Below are 15,878 nucleotides of genomic sequence, written 5' to 3'. Positions count from 1 at the left end.
GAAACACTGGTTTAGAACAAGGATAGAGAACCCATTGATCCAAGGGCCTAAAGTTGCCTACCCAGGTCAATTAATTTGCCATCAGAAGATTTTAGAAAACCCCAACACAGAGCTGGGTGTTTAAGTAGAACCTGGGCAGGCCAGGTCCAAGCCCTAAAGTTCTTCCCCCTAAGTAGTGCCACCTGCTCTGAGCTCTGAATGAAGCAGTGGAACTCTATGATAAGCTTTTGCTTGGCTTTCCTCTCTTACAGTCTACGTTGGCAACGCTGACATGATCCAACCAGACTTGGCCCCGCTACAGCCAAATCTTGATGATTTCATGGAGACATCTGGTAGGAACCAGCCTACTCTGGGGGAAGCAGATCATGGGAGGGATCTAGAACAGGGGCCATTTGATGGTTGTGATCTGTGAGGGGCATTCAAGGCCTTCTGTAGAGGCTTCCATACTAAGGCCCTTTCATTCTACTGATGTGTTGCATTTTCTCAATTTGCTGGAAGTGGGGGAGAGGAGGAGGAAAGGAGTCCTCAACTCCAATTCCTCTCTTGGTACAGGAATCCAATTTAAAGCATCCCTGACAGATGGCTCTCCAGCCTCCACTTTTAACAGTTCCCCAAATATAGCTTGTGTTACATGAATGTGGAACCATGCCAGGGGCTACTCAGAGAGGAAGGAAAAGTTTCTACTCAAGAAAGAGGAAATTTCTGAGGAGGGGATGTTTGGGGGCTGCAGACCAGGATGCAGCCAAAGAGCAAATGAAGGACTGAGAAAGAAAAATGTGGGCTGGAGGAGTGTCACTCCACTCCCTTTACTGATATGCTTCTGAATCTAGGAGGCTCTTCCTAGAACTGAGGAATGGAGAAACAACACCCTGGCTCATGCTGGTTTTGTGTGAGTTACTTGCCCATGAAATCCTTTCCGCAGCATCCTATTGCGGAAACTCATGACTGGTTTTGCACAATATACTGACTAGGCTAAAATGGGGTTGGGTAGTTTGGGGTTCAGCAAGTTTTGGGGAACCCAGGTGCTATCATAACATGTTGTGTGAATCAAGCCATCATGTAATATTGGCATTAATGTATTGTGTGTACTCAGCCAGAGGTAAGGTGCCAGGAAGGTAGTCTTTTTCCCAGAGGGTGGCAGGCTCTAATTCAGATTCCCCCAATCCTGCTGGTATTGTAATTCCCAGCAAGCACATACTGGCTTAGAATCATCGAACCGAAATCCCAGTATACCTAGAAAGTGCCAGGTTTGGGATGAGTGATGAATCCTTCTTGAGTGACTGAGAACTGTAAAGGTGATGGTTATCCTTGAATGATGATGCTGAGATTGAGAAACACTGGTTTAGAACCAGGATAGATCCAAGGGCCTATAGTTGCCTACCCAGGTCAGCTAGTCTGGTTCAAAGGCCCATGAGCTGAGCTCTCCTCTTCAAAATCCCTGCTCTTCAAAATCTAAAAGTAAATTGTGGGTGGGACTGAGAGCTGATTAAAGATGCTCTCCTCAATTAATTGTTTCAATCAACCCAATTGTATGTGCATTTGAGTCAAAGCCCTGAAGAAAAGGCATCCTTCTTTCCGTGTTTTAAGATGACTGCGGTCTGTACTGTCACCAATTTAGAAGAGTCATTGCTGTTTTTAAAATTTATTTCCATTGGCTGTGCTTCTACCTTGGTGGCTTTCAGCAGAAGGGTGACAGCAAAAATAGCCATAAACATGGCAATAACTCCTGAAATGAGTAAAATGATTTTAATTGTTGTGGTCCTAGCTATATAGTCCAGAACACTAGAGACTCAGGTGCAGCTAATACTTTTTGAAATCTCTTTTAATTAAGAATGCAGGAATTAGATATGGTTACCAGCTTTTTTTTTTAATGCTATTGTGTTTTGAACATCAGTGCTGATACATAGAAATTGATGATGCTTTTTCTGGTGTAAAGTGATGATGGGGGCATCTGTGGTGCCTGTGTGCCAAAAGTTGATTTAAAAATATGGAAGAAAAGCCAATAAATAAGGGCTTGATTTAGGTTTTTTGTTAAGTTCAATCCTCAGATAGAAGTAGTCAAAAAAATAGAATTCAGTGAAATAGACAGATAATTCAGTGAAGAGAGGCACTTCAGACATGCTCAGAGGCAGTGCATGTCTGAAGTGCTTCTCTTCACTGAATTATCTCACAGCTGGAATTTTAGGGACTGTGGTTTTCAGTTAATCCTTCTTTCTTTTAGGTAGGACTAAAGAACTGGCCTCTTATCCTTCCAGAACAGTGTTCTCTTCTAGGGGTATTGGGGCTGCAACCTGCAGAATTCCCATCCAATCTGGTAGCTCTAAACATTGGACATTAAGCTGATTGTATTCCAAAACTTCCATACCCTGGAAGACTAAATTGTGTCTGCTGTGTGCTAAATCTTAGGTTGCTGAAGATGTTTCTAAAATGTCCCCTTCTTTATCCAGATGCTCCAGAAGCCTCTTTGGCCTTTTTATGGAGGGAGGGAAGTTCAAGGAAGAAACTGGGTTAGCCCCACAAAACAGTGCTGCAGTGCAGAGGAGTGGCAGTAAGGTCACTACCTCTGTCCCCAGGCAGGCTGCAGAATCCTCTGCCTGTCAGTCAAAGGGCAGAGGCCCCTGTTGAATGAGGAACCACCACCACCACCACCCCCCTTTGCTGCCCTGAGTGCCTGGAGAGGAGAGGAACCTGAACTATATGGAGAAGTCCTGATGGCAGGACCACGGCAGTCTCTGGGGATGGTGACAGACTGCTGCTGGCCTTCCACTGCAGGTAGGAGATGATGGGGCAGATATGGTGGGAGTTGATTCTTCCTTCTATTCAGCCCCCTCCCTGTTCCCTGGCCTAGATATCCCTTCTCTATAAACCTGGGGGACCAGGGGAGAACGGGTGCTAAGGGAAAGAAGGAAGTGCTCTCTGTACTTGTACAGGGCACTCTCTTTCTGTAGAAGTGGGCCATCTGATTCTTGATCTGTACTCCAGAGCTGTGAGGTTGTGGAGGTGTAACTGTGCATAACAAAGCAGCCAGAGACCAGGAAGGAAAGTGGGGAGTTCTTGCAAGTCCCAGAACTGCACAGAGTGAATTTTGCCTGGTGCAACTTCGTTCACTCACCCTCATGTGGCAAACTACAGCTGCCTCTATTCCTGCTGCTGCATGGCTACAGATGGAGCACAACGTCTCCTCCATTCTCTCTCTCTCTCCAGTCTTCCAGTCCTAGGAGGAAACTGCTTGGGCATTGGGCTTCTTGAATGTGTGGGGACAGCTAGGAGAGATGGTTCTGTCTGCTCCAGAGGGGTAAATAAATAACATGTCTTCTCCTCCTTTCTCCCCAAGAAGCTAAAAAGAACTCGTGGGGCAAGGAGCAGCTGCCGAGAACAGAGGAGGACCCTCCCTGGAAATTACATTGGGGGGACAGTATCTTAGATACAGTAGTCCTTACTACTACTTTGTTTTCCCTCTTGCCAACTGATTCTGCTGAGGTCTTTGGAGAAATTGGCAGTGGAGCATTTAGCATTCGCAGGGTAATGAGGCAGAGGGAATACAGCCAACTTATAGCCTATTAAGTGATCAATCATGGTCTCATACTGACTCTCAGATATGTGGTGGTCTACTTGTTTCCTCTTGCTGTGTCTGTCTCACTGCGATCCCCAGCTCTTCATACAGTTGTGGTGTGTTTGGGTTTCCGCGTTCTCTAATGCTTGCAAGCCTTTCTGTGTACTGGCCATTTAACAGTGAAGTGTGATGGAGATATGAATTTGTGTTTTTTCTTTATGGATGAAATCAAAAGGTTTTTTTTTAAAACATCTTGGGGGGAAAAAAAAAACCCAAGGAGATATGGCTGAGGCAAGAAAAGAATTTAATGCGTGACCTTTATGGAAACTTAGAGCTAGCTTTTGGACTCATCATCTGTGTCCGGCATAATCTGCTGCTATACCATGAAATCTCTGTCTTCTAGTTCAGAAGCCCGGGAATGGAGTTCCCTCATAGCTCTTTTGGTCTTGGATTCCCATATTGCATGGGGCAACCTCCTCTGCTATCGGGAAGAATGGCAAAATTTAGATGAGGCCCAGCCTTGTCTGACTTGGAGTGTGCTTATTGTCACATCATACCTGGGTTCGTGCACCATGCTACATAATTGGCTGAGTTTGTACATATTAAGTGACATTTTCTTTAACCATTGTTTATTGAATGAGCCACAATTGATTGGATTTACACAACATATACCATAGTCCATGGTTTACTAACAACAGTAATTGGTTATTCAGTAGTTGGTTATTTTGGCAGACCTAACATGCTATGCCTGCCAAATAAGTTACGTTATGGTTTACATGGTATGTGACCTGGAGTGTCCTAGAAAAAGTGGGATATAAATTATAAAAATAAATGAATAAAGCCAGTAAATGTGGATTGGGTTGCCATTTTTTTCCTTTACCTGATGTATAGTTATGGAGTTGAATATATTGATGCAAACATTTAAGACTGTTAACTAGGGTGTGTTTCGCAAAGTAACAGGATTGATTATGTGCCACTGAGTCATTGGCAACTCTTAGCAACCACGTAGATAGATTTTCTCCATGATGACATGTCCCTAACCAGATCTTTCAGGTCTTCCAACATTGCACCCATTGCCACTGCAACTGAGTCCATCCACCTTGCTGCTGGTTGTCCTCTTCTCTTTCCTTCTACTTTTCCCAGAATTAGAGCCTTCTCCAGAAAGATTAGTCTTCACATAACATGTCCAAAGTAGGATAATTTGAGTCAGGTCATTTGTGCCTCAAATGAAAATTCTGGGTTGATTTGTTCAATCATCCTTTTTTTATATTGGCTGTCCATGGTATTCTCAGGAGTCTTCTCCAACACCAAAGTTCAAAAGCGCCAATACTCGTCCTATCCTGCTTCTTCAAAGTCCAAAAGTAACATGAGTGAGAGAGAAAACCCTACCCCAAGGAACTTATATTTGGTAGGGAGATGAACAGTCCATGGCTAGGACAGGACGGGGCCAGAATCTGATGATAGTAGGCTTTCTTGGTAGACACTTGCAAGCGAGGGCTGTGAGCCAAGAAAAGCTCCAATAATGTAATTTACAGAGTTAATGGCTGCATTTCTGTAACATGCTTAAGCAGCTCAATTAAAGACCTAATAACTACCTGCACATGCACAAAGGTAGGTTTGTTTTATAATACGGTTCGCTTAGCTTCTTTGCAGTTCAACATGTTGTTCAAACTGTTAGTTTATTACTGCCATAGTAGCAGTACCAGCAATGATGATAATTGTAATTATTAATATTATTAATTTTAGTCTCCAGGGGCTGCAGAAAGAGAGGAAATGATATAGTGACAAGGTTGAAAACGTTGGTGCTTTTTTAATGGGGGGGGGTATTAAAGCAAAATAGAAATTAATCCTACCTCACCAATGTTGCTTGCTATTTGTTTAAAATTCCTTAAACTTATATCAAAGAACGTTGACAGTTTGTAGTCTTGTTGAGGGAGAAATTAGGAGATTACCTACCTCTAGCAAAGGATATTTATAAAGAAAGAATGAGACATAGCTAATGCATACTTGTGAATGCAATTGTTATCTCTTCTGCAGAAGCTGTAGTCCTAAATAGGTTTACTCTAAAGTAGGCTGCAATTCTGTGTATGAGAATTAAGTCCTTTGAATGTAACTGAGCTTTTGAACAAACAAGCACAGGACTGTACTGTATGTTATGGTGGAGATGGTGAGATCCAATAACCAAGAATTTTGGGGGGAAAGACTCAGATTTTCTGTGGATTTGCTGAGGAAATAAGGTACATATGCTCTTATGTAGCCTACTTTTGAGAACTCTTGTAGACACAAATAACAGAAATGTTTCTTTTGGGAGGGGGTGGTTTCAGCAATAACATATATTTCATGTGCTAATGGTCCAATACTTTAAATGTAAAAGAAGCTGCAGTTCCAGGGAAGGGAAAATCTATTCATAGATTTCTTGAGATTAGGAGAGAGAGAGAGAAAGTGTGTAAATGTGGTAGAGGAGGGAGCTGCAGCATGGCCTGTATTGTGTTTACATGTGAAAAAGAGTTACAGTGTATTTTTGTGTAAATGCCAATGGGGAAGGGCACATATTAGGAAACCTTGTGGGGGAGGATGCTTTGAAAGATCGGGGGAAGGAGGAAGTGGCTGGACAGTGTGTGTGCATGTCAGGGTGTATTCCGTTGTCAAAGAGGGAATTATTTTGGGTGGGGTCAAAAATCAGGGTGGGCATTTACAGTGTTGCATAATTTATGGGTGCGGGCAGATCAAGAATGCAGAGTTGGGGAAATTTGTGGTTAAGGGGGTGCCTCTTGAGACTGAGCTATCTCTTCTGCAGAAGCTAAGCTGGCTAGGGAATTCTGGGAGTTGAAGTCCACACATCTTAAAGCTGCCAAGATTGAGAAACATCGCCTTAAAGACTAGTAATTTGTAAGCACGTAAGTGTTCAAAGATCAGATACGTAGAGTGCAGTCCTGTCAATTTGTAAAGTGCCACAAGTCTTTTTGTTGCCTTTGTTGCAGGAGATTAATCCTGTCTGGCATCTTTTTGACACATCAAGTACCAATTGTGGGGAAACGTCATTCCCCAGCACAGTCTGCTATTGGAAACGTGATAGTTTCACTGCTGGTTTATAGCTGTTTCTGTAATGCAGTTTCCCCCATGTACATACAAGTAGCTTGGTGCATATTTGTGCATGCAACTTTGGTTTTCCTTGGCATTTCCTTGAGTGCTTTCCTGCAAATACCATAGAGAAGACAGAAACCAATAATGAGCTATTATTATAATAGCAATAATCGGTGACCCAGCAATCCTGCAAGTGCATACAGCTTTACTGGGGACCCAAACATTTCTGACAAACTACAGTTCCAGTGAAGAATAGGATGTATTGAGTACTCTCTTCCCCCTATCCTCTACTGCATGCAGAGGAACCTTAATTGATTATATTAGAAGACCTAGCCAACAGCAGTATTAATTTCTATTCCCCTATTTCAGACAGCTGTTCAAGGTAGGTTGCACTAGAAAAAAATTAAATCAGAAATAAAATCAGCACAACCGAAATAGGTAGCATAGCTTAATCCTCACCTAAAAGTTTGAGCAAAATTAGACCGATTTAAGAGATCATGATAACTCTGATATACCACCACTATTGCATCTATGAACAAGAGCAACAAAAATAGTGTTGGAAAAGCCAAAATACAATTATCTTCGTCTAGCTAAAAACGTCTCCTGTGCCTCTTGGAATGGCACTAATAAAGCCATGGGTGGATCATGGAAGCTGACATTTTAAGAGTAGGCCGTTAGGTGTTCCAGTCAGGAGGCCACACAAAATGTTGCACATCACAGCTGAAAAGCTGAACACATTGACTGGGTTTGCACATTAGTCAAGGGTAAATGCCATTGGGTAGTGTGTGTTCAGGGTGTTGTGGGAATCCAGCTATCGATTTAGCACATTATGTGAATCAGACCAGTTGGTTGAACTGTCTGCATCAGTTTTAGATTCTTTAGTGCTTCTAAAGAATCATAAGAAAGCAGAAGTTGATGGGCACTAGATGCAAATCTTACTAATTCAACTTTAGATAAGTTACTCTTGAAAGTTTAGATATAAATGTATTAAAATGAAAGATACCAATAAATCTCATTTGAGAGATTTATTTACTTGCATGTAGTATGAATTCTTCAGTGGGAACAGGAAGGCTGTTTTCTCAAAAAATATGCCTTAGGTTTCTTAGGAGATCCCCTTTTAACACAATACATTAAAGCCTAAATCTGGGTCCCTCTGTAGATTTAACATGTCTTGGTGAAACATTTTTGGGACCAAAAAATATTAAGATTTATTTTGAACACTCTGTCTTAATGTTAGGCTTTGTCACGAAGTTCTAACTTGCATAGTACTAGTAGCAGCCAACTTCAGAAAGCAAGTATTGGCCTCGCTTGGAGAAGCTGGCAAGATGAGCGTGGTCAGTTGCCTTAGCTGAAAAGTTTCTGCAAAAGCTTCAAAGGACTCCAGGTCCTACATTAAGAGACTTGTTTATAGCCATAGGGTTCTTTGTGTCACATATGCATATGAAAAGGATGGCCCACCTCTAGTGGTTGCTACATTCTGGAGAGAGGGATTTTGTCACATAAACATGTTTCTTACTTGCCTGGGTAGGGTTTAGGCCTTTGTAATTATATTAACAGGACAGTGAAGTTACTTTAAAAACACACTCTAAACCTCATTCAGCAAAACACAGTTGTTACATTCGGGTAATATGCTATGCCTCAAGAAACCACATTATCATAGAACATGATGCCTTGGTTCATACAACATGCTAAGACAGTGCCTGGGTTTCCATACCTTGCTGAACCTCAAACTAGCTTAGCATCTGTGCAAACTCAGCCAATATTTTAGATGCAGCTCCCAATAAAACTGAGTGGTTGATGCAACCTCAGAAGAGACATTTAATCTTCCCTTGCCTGTGTGCGCAAAGGAGAATGTTTTCTAAGCCTATGCTGTGGGCTGGGTATCTTTCTCCCTTGTTTATAACTACATGCCAATTCTGTATTGCTAAAAAAAGTTCTAAGTCACAAAAATGACTGAAGTGGATCAATTCACAATTGGGAATTAACATCGGAAAAAGCACCACCCCCATGCATTGAGTGGAAATATCTTCAGAGTGCTTGATGTGGGGTTGTGGTTTTCAAAATTTCCACTTTGGATTGAGGAAGAAAACAGGCTCGGAATGACTGTGCCTGTTTAAGGCAGCTCCGAAAGTGCCAAGGCAGCTGTTTGGGCTGTCTGACCCTCCAGAAATGAGAGCGTTGTGCTGCAGGGACAGGAAGGGAGAGTAACCCACGGCTGGGTCACGGGGCTCAGCTTCGGGAAGACCATGGGATGTGGTTAGCCACAGGCTGCACGCAAGGCAGACTCAAGAAAGCAGGCACAGAGACCTGTTCAATACTTCCAGGGAGGTGTTTGACCTTCTTCACAGCAAGGCCTCTTTGGTTCCTTTGCTCCTGGCCAAACTGCATCCATGGATTTGTGGGAGGCGTGTGCTTGCCCTGTTTACTTCCACAACAGCAGGAGTCTTACATTTTAAGGCTCCAGAGTTGCCTGTGGCCCTAAATAATCCTGAGGGGAAGCCCCACAGATCTGTCACACGATTTTCCTTATGTCAGAAGGGGAAAATTATTAAATACAAGGAGTATCAGCTACGTTTCATAAATGTAAGTTTTAATTGTAAGTTTAAATTAAGTGATTTTCATCTTTCTGCTGGCCTCACCCATTTGTTGTGCTAGCTCCAGCCGCTGTCCCAGCATGGCGCTCCACCCAACAATGGCCAAGTGTGGCCCGAGCCTACAAAATATTGGGTGCTCCAGCTGTTCATCTACCCAGTTGGTTATTGCTATTTAACAAAGAAGAGAAATGCACTTGCATTCCTTATTACCGAAATTTGCCAGAAAGACTTCCAGACCACAAGAATCTTTTCTAAAAAGAAGGTTTGATTCTTAGCACACTTTTTAGGCAGAAGGCTTTTTCCCTCAACTCTCCAAATCTAACAAACCAGAAATTCACTAGATCATAATATTCTTAGAGTAAAGAGATTGCAAATGTGGCAATTTGATCCCCCAGCATCCACCATCCTTTTATGGTCAGGGCCCTGGAAGGTGTCGGGCAAGTCTTTTGTGGCCCGTGGGTGGGATCTGACACATGATTGCTTCTCTATGTGGTAAAAATGCTTGTTTCACAATTGCAGTCACACTCCCTGTTGTGCTGTTGCTGCTGCTGCTACAAAACCCAGCCAGCTGCCTCCAACCATCCTTGGCCAGGTGAGAACAGTGCAGTGGCTTCTCCAAGGCAGCATCATCAGCATCAGGAAGGGGGTGGAACATCTCTTAAGCTCAATAGTTGTGTTCACACAGCATGCTTAACCAGGTTCCTGAATTAACCCATTTTCTGCATTCACATAACTTTGAACAATAAATTAACCAAGTCTTTATTCACACTACATGCTAAGCTACAAAAAAATCTAACCAAAGTTAACATGGATCCAGGTTAGCAAGTTAATGACTGCCTCTGCTAAACCTTTGCCTGCCTTTGTGAAGTGTGTAAAAAGTAAATTTCATGCTAAGAATCATTGGGGGGGGGGAATAGAATAAAACTGCCAATGTGATAATGCCTGTATATAAATCTATGATATGACAGTTCTTGGATTTCTGACTCCAGTTCTAATCACTTTATCCACACTCTTTTAGAGCTGAAAGAGCAATTAAAATGATTAAGGCAAGGATCCCCAAATTTAATGGTACCAAAATCCCCTAAAATGATAAATGAATTTGTGCAACTTCCACCATGAATAAAACGAATAGTTTCATTGGGCAAGACTCAGGCAAGAAATATGATAGCACTACTAATAATTCAATTTGAATCTATATATCACAGGAGATCTCAAATTTTGCCATAACACAGTTGCTCACTGCAGGCTTGTGTAGGCAAAGAGGAGCAAAGCCCAGAGTGAGTTATGACAATGCAAGTTTGACCAGGTTTTTAAAAAAGTTGACTCTCTGAGTTGCTCATGACCCTCTTGGGACACACCATTCATTCATTCATTCATTCATTCATTCATTCATTCATTCATTCATTCAGTTTATATAGCTGCCCATCTCACAACAAGTGACTCTGGGCTGAGTACAACAAAGCTAAAACAATACCTAAAAACAGTTATCATTACTGTTATTAAAAACATTAAAACTATAAAAAACAAAGCCATAGTTAGAGAACCCTTGGGTTAAGGAATTGGCACAGCTGTTGAAAGGAAAAACTGTGTGTTTGTGGCTTTTTAGTTAGAAGTTATTTTATATATGAAATTGTGCGTAGTATGAAAATATAGATAGAGAAATGTGTTTTTTCCATCTTCCACAATTTGAACTCGCCACTTTCATAAACCATAGTACATCTTTATCCAGCACAGGTTAACTATGGTATCATTGTGATGAGAGGTAGAATATGTTTTCATGAGATGCTAAGCCAGGACTGGTGCTAATTCTGAATAAAATAATTATCCATGGTGCTATGCAAGAAACCTAGTAAGCCACAGCCTGATGTGGTGGATTACTGGTAGTCCTCCCAGGTCAGAGCAACATTTTACCTATCTTTACAGGGGCTGGACACCAGACGTCTCCTTTTTATAAAATAAAGTCCTGTAGTAACCCAACTGGGGTAGGACATGGTGAGCTTCCGTCCAATCTCTTGGTGCCCTTATTTCATCTTACACATTCCCACAAGTAATGAAAAACCTCAAGAGCAGCAGAGATGCTTCAGCTGGAGCAGGTGTCTTTTATGGTTGGTCTTGGATCCTGTCTTGATGTTCAAAGGTCAGAAGTTAAACTTAGCTGAAGTCACCACCCAAGTCTGAGTTCAGACAACACCTAGAGCCATCGTTAAGGAAAGCAAACTTATAAATTGAAGCTGCACATAGTGGGTAAGGCACTCCTGTTTAGCTATAGTATAATCCATAGTCCAATTCGGATATCACATTATGACTGCTTTCCCACAACACTCCCAATCTGGTTGCTGAATTAATTCATGTTTCTGTTTGCATGATGCATTTCTTACCCAGTTAAAATAGTCCCTCAATCTTTCTGGGGAGGTTATTGTTTCTTGGTTGAATAAATGGTTGAAAGGAAATAATACTGTATTTTCTATTCAAATTGGACTGCCTTTTTTGTGGAGATGGGGATGGGGGGTGGAGATAGCCTTAGGGAGTGCAAGGAGGTAATGAATGCTGCATATTGCTTTTTGTTTTTGTTTTGGAATATCTACCAGGCCTATAATTCCCAACAGTTTGAGACTTCCATAACTCCGTAACTCTTTATTCTACAGAAACGAAGTAAGGTATGGAAATACCCTAGATGCAAGCAGACTGAATCTATATCATGTATGCTTCTTGTCAAATTTGGAATGTTTTTGTGGCATATCCATCTGTCCAGCTCTAACTACGATCTCTCTTTGGTTGTCTAGACTTCTTCTCCAGCCCTCGGCCAGTACCGGCACAAACCTCTCTGAGCTACGCAGATCAGCCTTGCTTTGTGCCCATGCCAGACACCCTTTTTGATAGCAGTGGCAGCAACCTTCTTCCCAGCCCATCCAATGCCTTGCTTCCCACAGGCCCTGCCAGTTCTCCTGTCCTGAGCAGCCCTCGTCTCCAGGTGTGCAAGGTTGATGGCTATCCATTTTTTCACTGCTCCATCCCAGGTTTTGATTAAGTTTTGGGACCTGTTCTTTCCTTCTGTACTCCTCCATTCCTCTGCGTTTTCCAACCCAGGCTTGGTTCAGCATAGATTCCTGCAGTATCAAGACTTTAAGAGGGAGACTCTTGCCCATTTGCAGGAAGTGAATTCTTGGTATAAGGTGAAGTTGGAACGATAAACAGGATCATGTGCAAAGTGTTATTTGGATGGGGAAAAGAGACTGAAGTTCAAGGATCCATTCTTGCCTGTTGCAGAGACCTGATCTAGTAATGGGATGATAGTAATGATTCTATTTTACCTTATTTGGCTGATTTTACAACAGTGCAAAACCAGGAGGATATTCCAAGTGCTAAATAAACTTGCAAAAGCCAAAGCATTTCAAATATAGTGGTGTGGGCTTCTACAAGTCATACAGAATCTGGAGTCTTTCCCTGTTTGACTTTGATGCTACTTTTCCCTTTCTCTGGTTAGTTGTCCACCTCAACAATAAGATGGGAGGATTTTTTAAAAATTATTGTTATTGCTGCTGCTGCTGCAGCATCTTTCTCCTCTCTTTTCTTTTTCAGTCTGCAGGTGGTTGCCCAGCTCAGCTTGGTTCACCTGGTGCTTTCCTCAGCCCTGAGCTCCCTCCCATTCCTCCCCCCTCAACGTCCCCCAACAATTTTGGTCCTGATCGCAAGCAGAGGCCCTTGATTCCCTACACACTCCCCAACAAATGGCTTAGCTTCGACCACTATGGATCTTACTGTCCTGCCCCATTGCCCAGGGCCCCTTTGCTGGGTCAACAGCCAGTATGTCCACCACTGTCAGCCCCTTGCTCCAAGTTCCACTACCCATCTGCCCCACTCTTTTCCTGTCCCAATTCCCCATCACTCTCCACAGCCTGTTTTTCCCCAAATATGCCAGGTTACAATGTAGACTTGCCTTCTGGATACCATTCTCCCTTCAGTGCATCACATCTGCTCCCTGGTCTGCCAAGCAGCCCTATTTCTGGCACTGCCAGAGGACAGCCTCCATCTGGAAGTGACAGGCCCAAGACCAAGGGGGCAACGATCAAGAACAAGAGGTCCCCAAGACTTCCCGTTCCACCACTTGCAACAATATCTGACCAAAGTCTGACGCAGCTGCTAACCACAGGTAGGAGCACAAGGTGGGGATATTTTCTGAGGGGTTTTGCCAGTTTCTTAGTTCTGGATATCAATCACAGGGAGGGAGGGGCGGTAGAAAAGGAAAGTGATATCAAATCTTCAAATCCAGAAAAAAATGACAAGCCTGCATACCAACAGTCCGTTTATTTTGGATTGGCTGCTGTTCCTTTGCTGGTGATCTTACTTGTGTAGCAGTTGGTAATCTTTAGTCCTTTGCCAATGGAGGAAGATAGACCATTCTCCATTTCAGGTCTGTAGCTCCAGTGAAAGTAAAACATCTTTTGAGTCAAGCTTGCTTCAGGTTGACTTTTTGAACAACTCCATGTGGTTTTCTTGGCAGCAGTAGAGAAGTGATTTGCCTTGCCTTTTTCTAGGATGTTATTTTGACTTCCTCATCTAGCATATGGCCCTAGTATTCTCTTGAGGTCTCCCATCCAAGTACTAATAAGGCCTAACCCTGCTTAGCTTTCAAGCCCAGGCAAGGTCAGACAGATGCTGCTGCCTGCTGAGAAAGCTGTAAATAGGCGCTAGGTGACAGAGGGATAAAGGAAGCTTTGCTTCTTTCCTGTTACGCAGGTCCTCCACAAGAGAGGGGGATCCCCCTTCATCTGGCTGCCACTTTCCTGTTAACTAAGACAACATCAGCAGCTTTCTTTCTTTCGGCAACCCAGAAAGACCTTCAGAGAATGAAGAGGCTGGGCCCATGCTGTTCATAAGCACAGATTCCACTTGGAGGAGAGTTTACACTGCCCTTCCTCCTTCACCGTAGCTCAGCTTCCCTGGAGACAAAGCATCCTCGTTACTGGTTAAATTGAAAGCACTGTTTGGTTGGGTTCACACAACATACTAAGCTAGGTTAAAATGGGATTGGGCAATTTGCGGTTCAGCATAATGTGGGAGTCCAGTTATTAGCATCTTGTGTGAATCAGACCATCCATTAAACATAGTTTATGTGCTGCGCCATCACATGCTGTAGGAATGCAGGAATTGTGTTTTGTTATCCTTGGTTTTGGCTTAAGCATCTTCTGTGAACCTTGGTGTGCTCTATAAGTGGGTTGCCTTACCTTTCCCTTTTTACAGCAAAAGCAGAACCTAGTTTAGAGGACCTGTCTGCTCCCAGCCACGCCCTGGCCCCCACGGCACCTGAAACCCTGGTAGGTGTTGGTGAGAGAAGGGTTGGGGGGCCCTTTTTCCCTTGGGTTTGGAACAGGTTTGAGGTAAAGTGCTTCTAGAACTGGGAGAAATGGAGCTGTATCTCATCTGGACAGTTTGAGACACTAAAACTTGGTCCTTCAGGAAAGGGTGAAAAGGCCTGATGGGTGTTGGAGGATATAGAGTCCCTCCTTGTGGGGGCGATGGGTGGTGACAAATTTGATTGATTGATTGATTGATAAATAAATATGTTAGAAGGTTGGAAGGAAAACTGCCATAACTATGGATGAAATTTCCATCATTGGAATGAACCAATATACATACTGTGATGGTTGCCTTATTCCCAAAGAAACACAGACTCACTAGTTAGGGCTAAGGATTTCTGGTTTATTGGGAATAGAATGCATACACAAAAAAAGACGGGAATGAGCACATGGCGTGCGAGGTATCCGGTAAATACCCGCGGTGCAGACCTGATCCTTCCCCACCCCCTATTGTCCCAAAGTCCTGATCCAGAGTTTTGATGGGCGATTAGGGTGCGATTCCGGAGTCTCGATGGGCGATCGGGGGGATTAGCGCTGATTGCCTCTGTCCTCTTCCTGTGTCCGGAGCAGGTGTGTCCCCCGTGGTAATGCAGAGATGTCAGGGAGAGAGGGTGATGGCTTTTCAGGTCAGGACAAAGGTATGGCTCCTTTGTCCTTTATTTGTATTTGTCTTTAAGTGTTTGTGAGATTATCACTGATTCCTTCCTCCTTCCTCCCCTTCCCCAGGAAGGCATGTTCCCTGTTGTGATGTATGTATACATCGCAACGGGGGACATGACATACCGCCTCCCCAAAAAAACTTCAAGGCGCCGGTTTGGAAGGATATACTGCATGGAAGCGTTTGACAAGCCGTTGCGCTGAGACATCCCGGGCATGCACCCACTCAGGGTGGGGGAAATGTCTCCAGCGGACCAGGTACTGAAGGGTGCCCCGTGGCCTTCGGGAATCTAGAACCTCCTTTATTTCAAAGTGCTGTTGCCCATCGATCATGATGGGAGGAGGCGGGGGGGTTTCGTTGTGCCACTTTGAGGAGGTAACTGGTTTCAGTAAGGCACAATGGAACACCGGGTGTATGCGTTTCAAGTTGTGTGGCAATTCCAACTTAAAAGTTACCGGGTTGATTATTTCCACTATTGGAAAAGGGCCAATGAATTTGGGGGCTAACTTCTTTGAGGGCTGCGGCGACTTAATGAACTTAGTGGAGAGGTAGACCTTATCTCCCACTTTGAAGTCTGGCTGCGCAGCCCTGTGGTTGTCTGCATAACGCTTGTAGGTTGCTTGGGCTTTGGA

General features: G+C 43.4%; 1 protein-coding gene across 2 annotated transcripts in view; it reads left to right on the top strand.

Moving 5' to 3' along the window:
* Positions 1-15,878, top strand: part of MLXIPL (MLX interacting protein like) — a 54,895-nt gene that overhangs the window by 26,821 nt on the left and 12,196 nt on the right. For both annotated transcript variants that reach the window (XM_063298965.1, XM_063298956.1), the window contains exons 7-10: positions 252-332; positions 12,015-12,202; positions 12,811-13,381; positions 14,473-14,546. In XM_063298965.1, the coding sequence (XP_063155035.1) occupies positions 252-332; positions 12,015-12,202; positions 12,811-13,381; positions 14,473-14,546 (914 nt within the window). The remainder of the gene's footprint in view (positions 1-251; positions 333-12,014; positions 12,203-12,810; positions 13,382-14,472; positions 14,547-15,878) is intronic.

This window comes from Candoia aspera, chromosome 1 (genome assembly GCF_035149785.1).
Source record: "Candoia aspera isolate rCanAsp1 chromosome 1, rCanAsp1.hap2, whole genome shotgun sequence".
Classification (NCBI taxonomy): domain Eukaryota; kingdom Metazoa; phylum Chordata; class Lepidosauria; order Squamata; family Boidae; genus Candoia; species Candoia aspera.
This window is presented reverse-complemented; position numbering and strand designations above follow the sequence as displayed.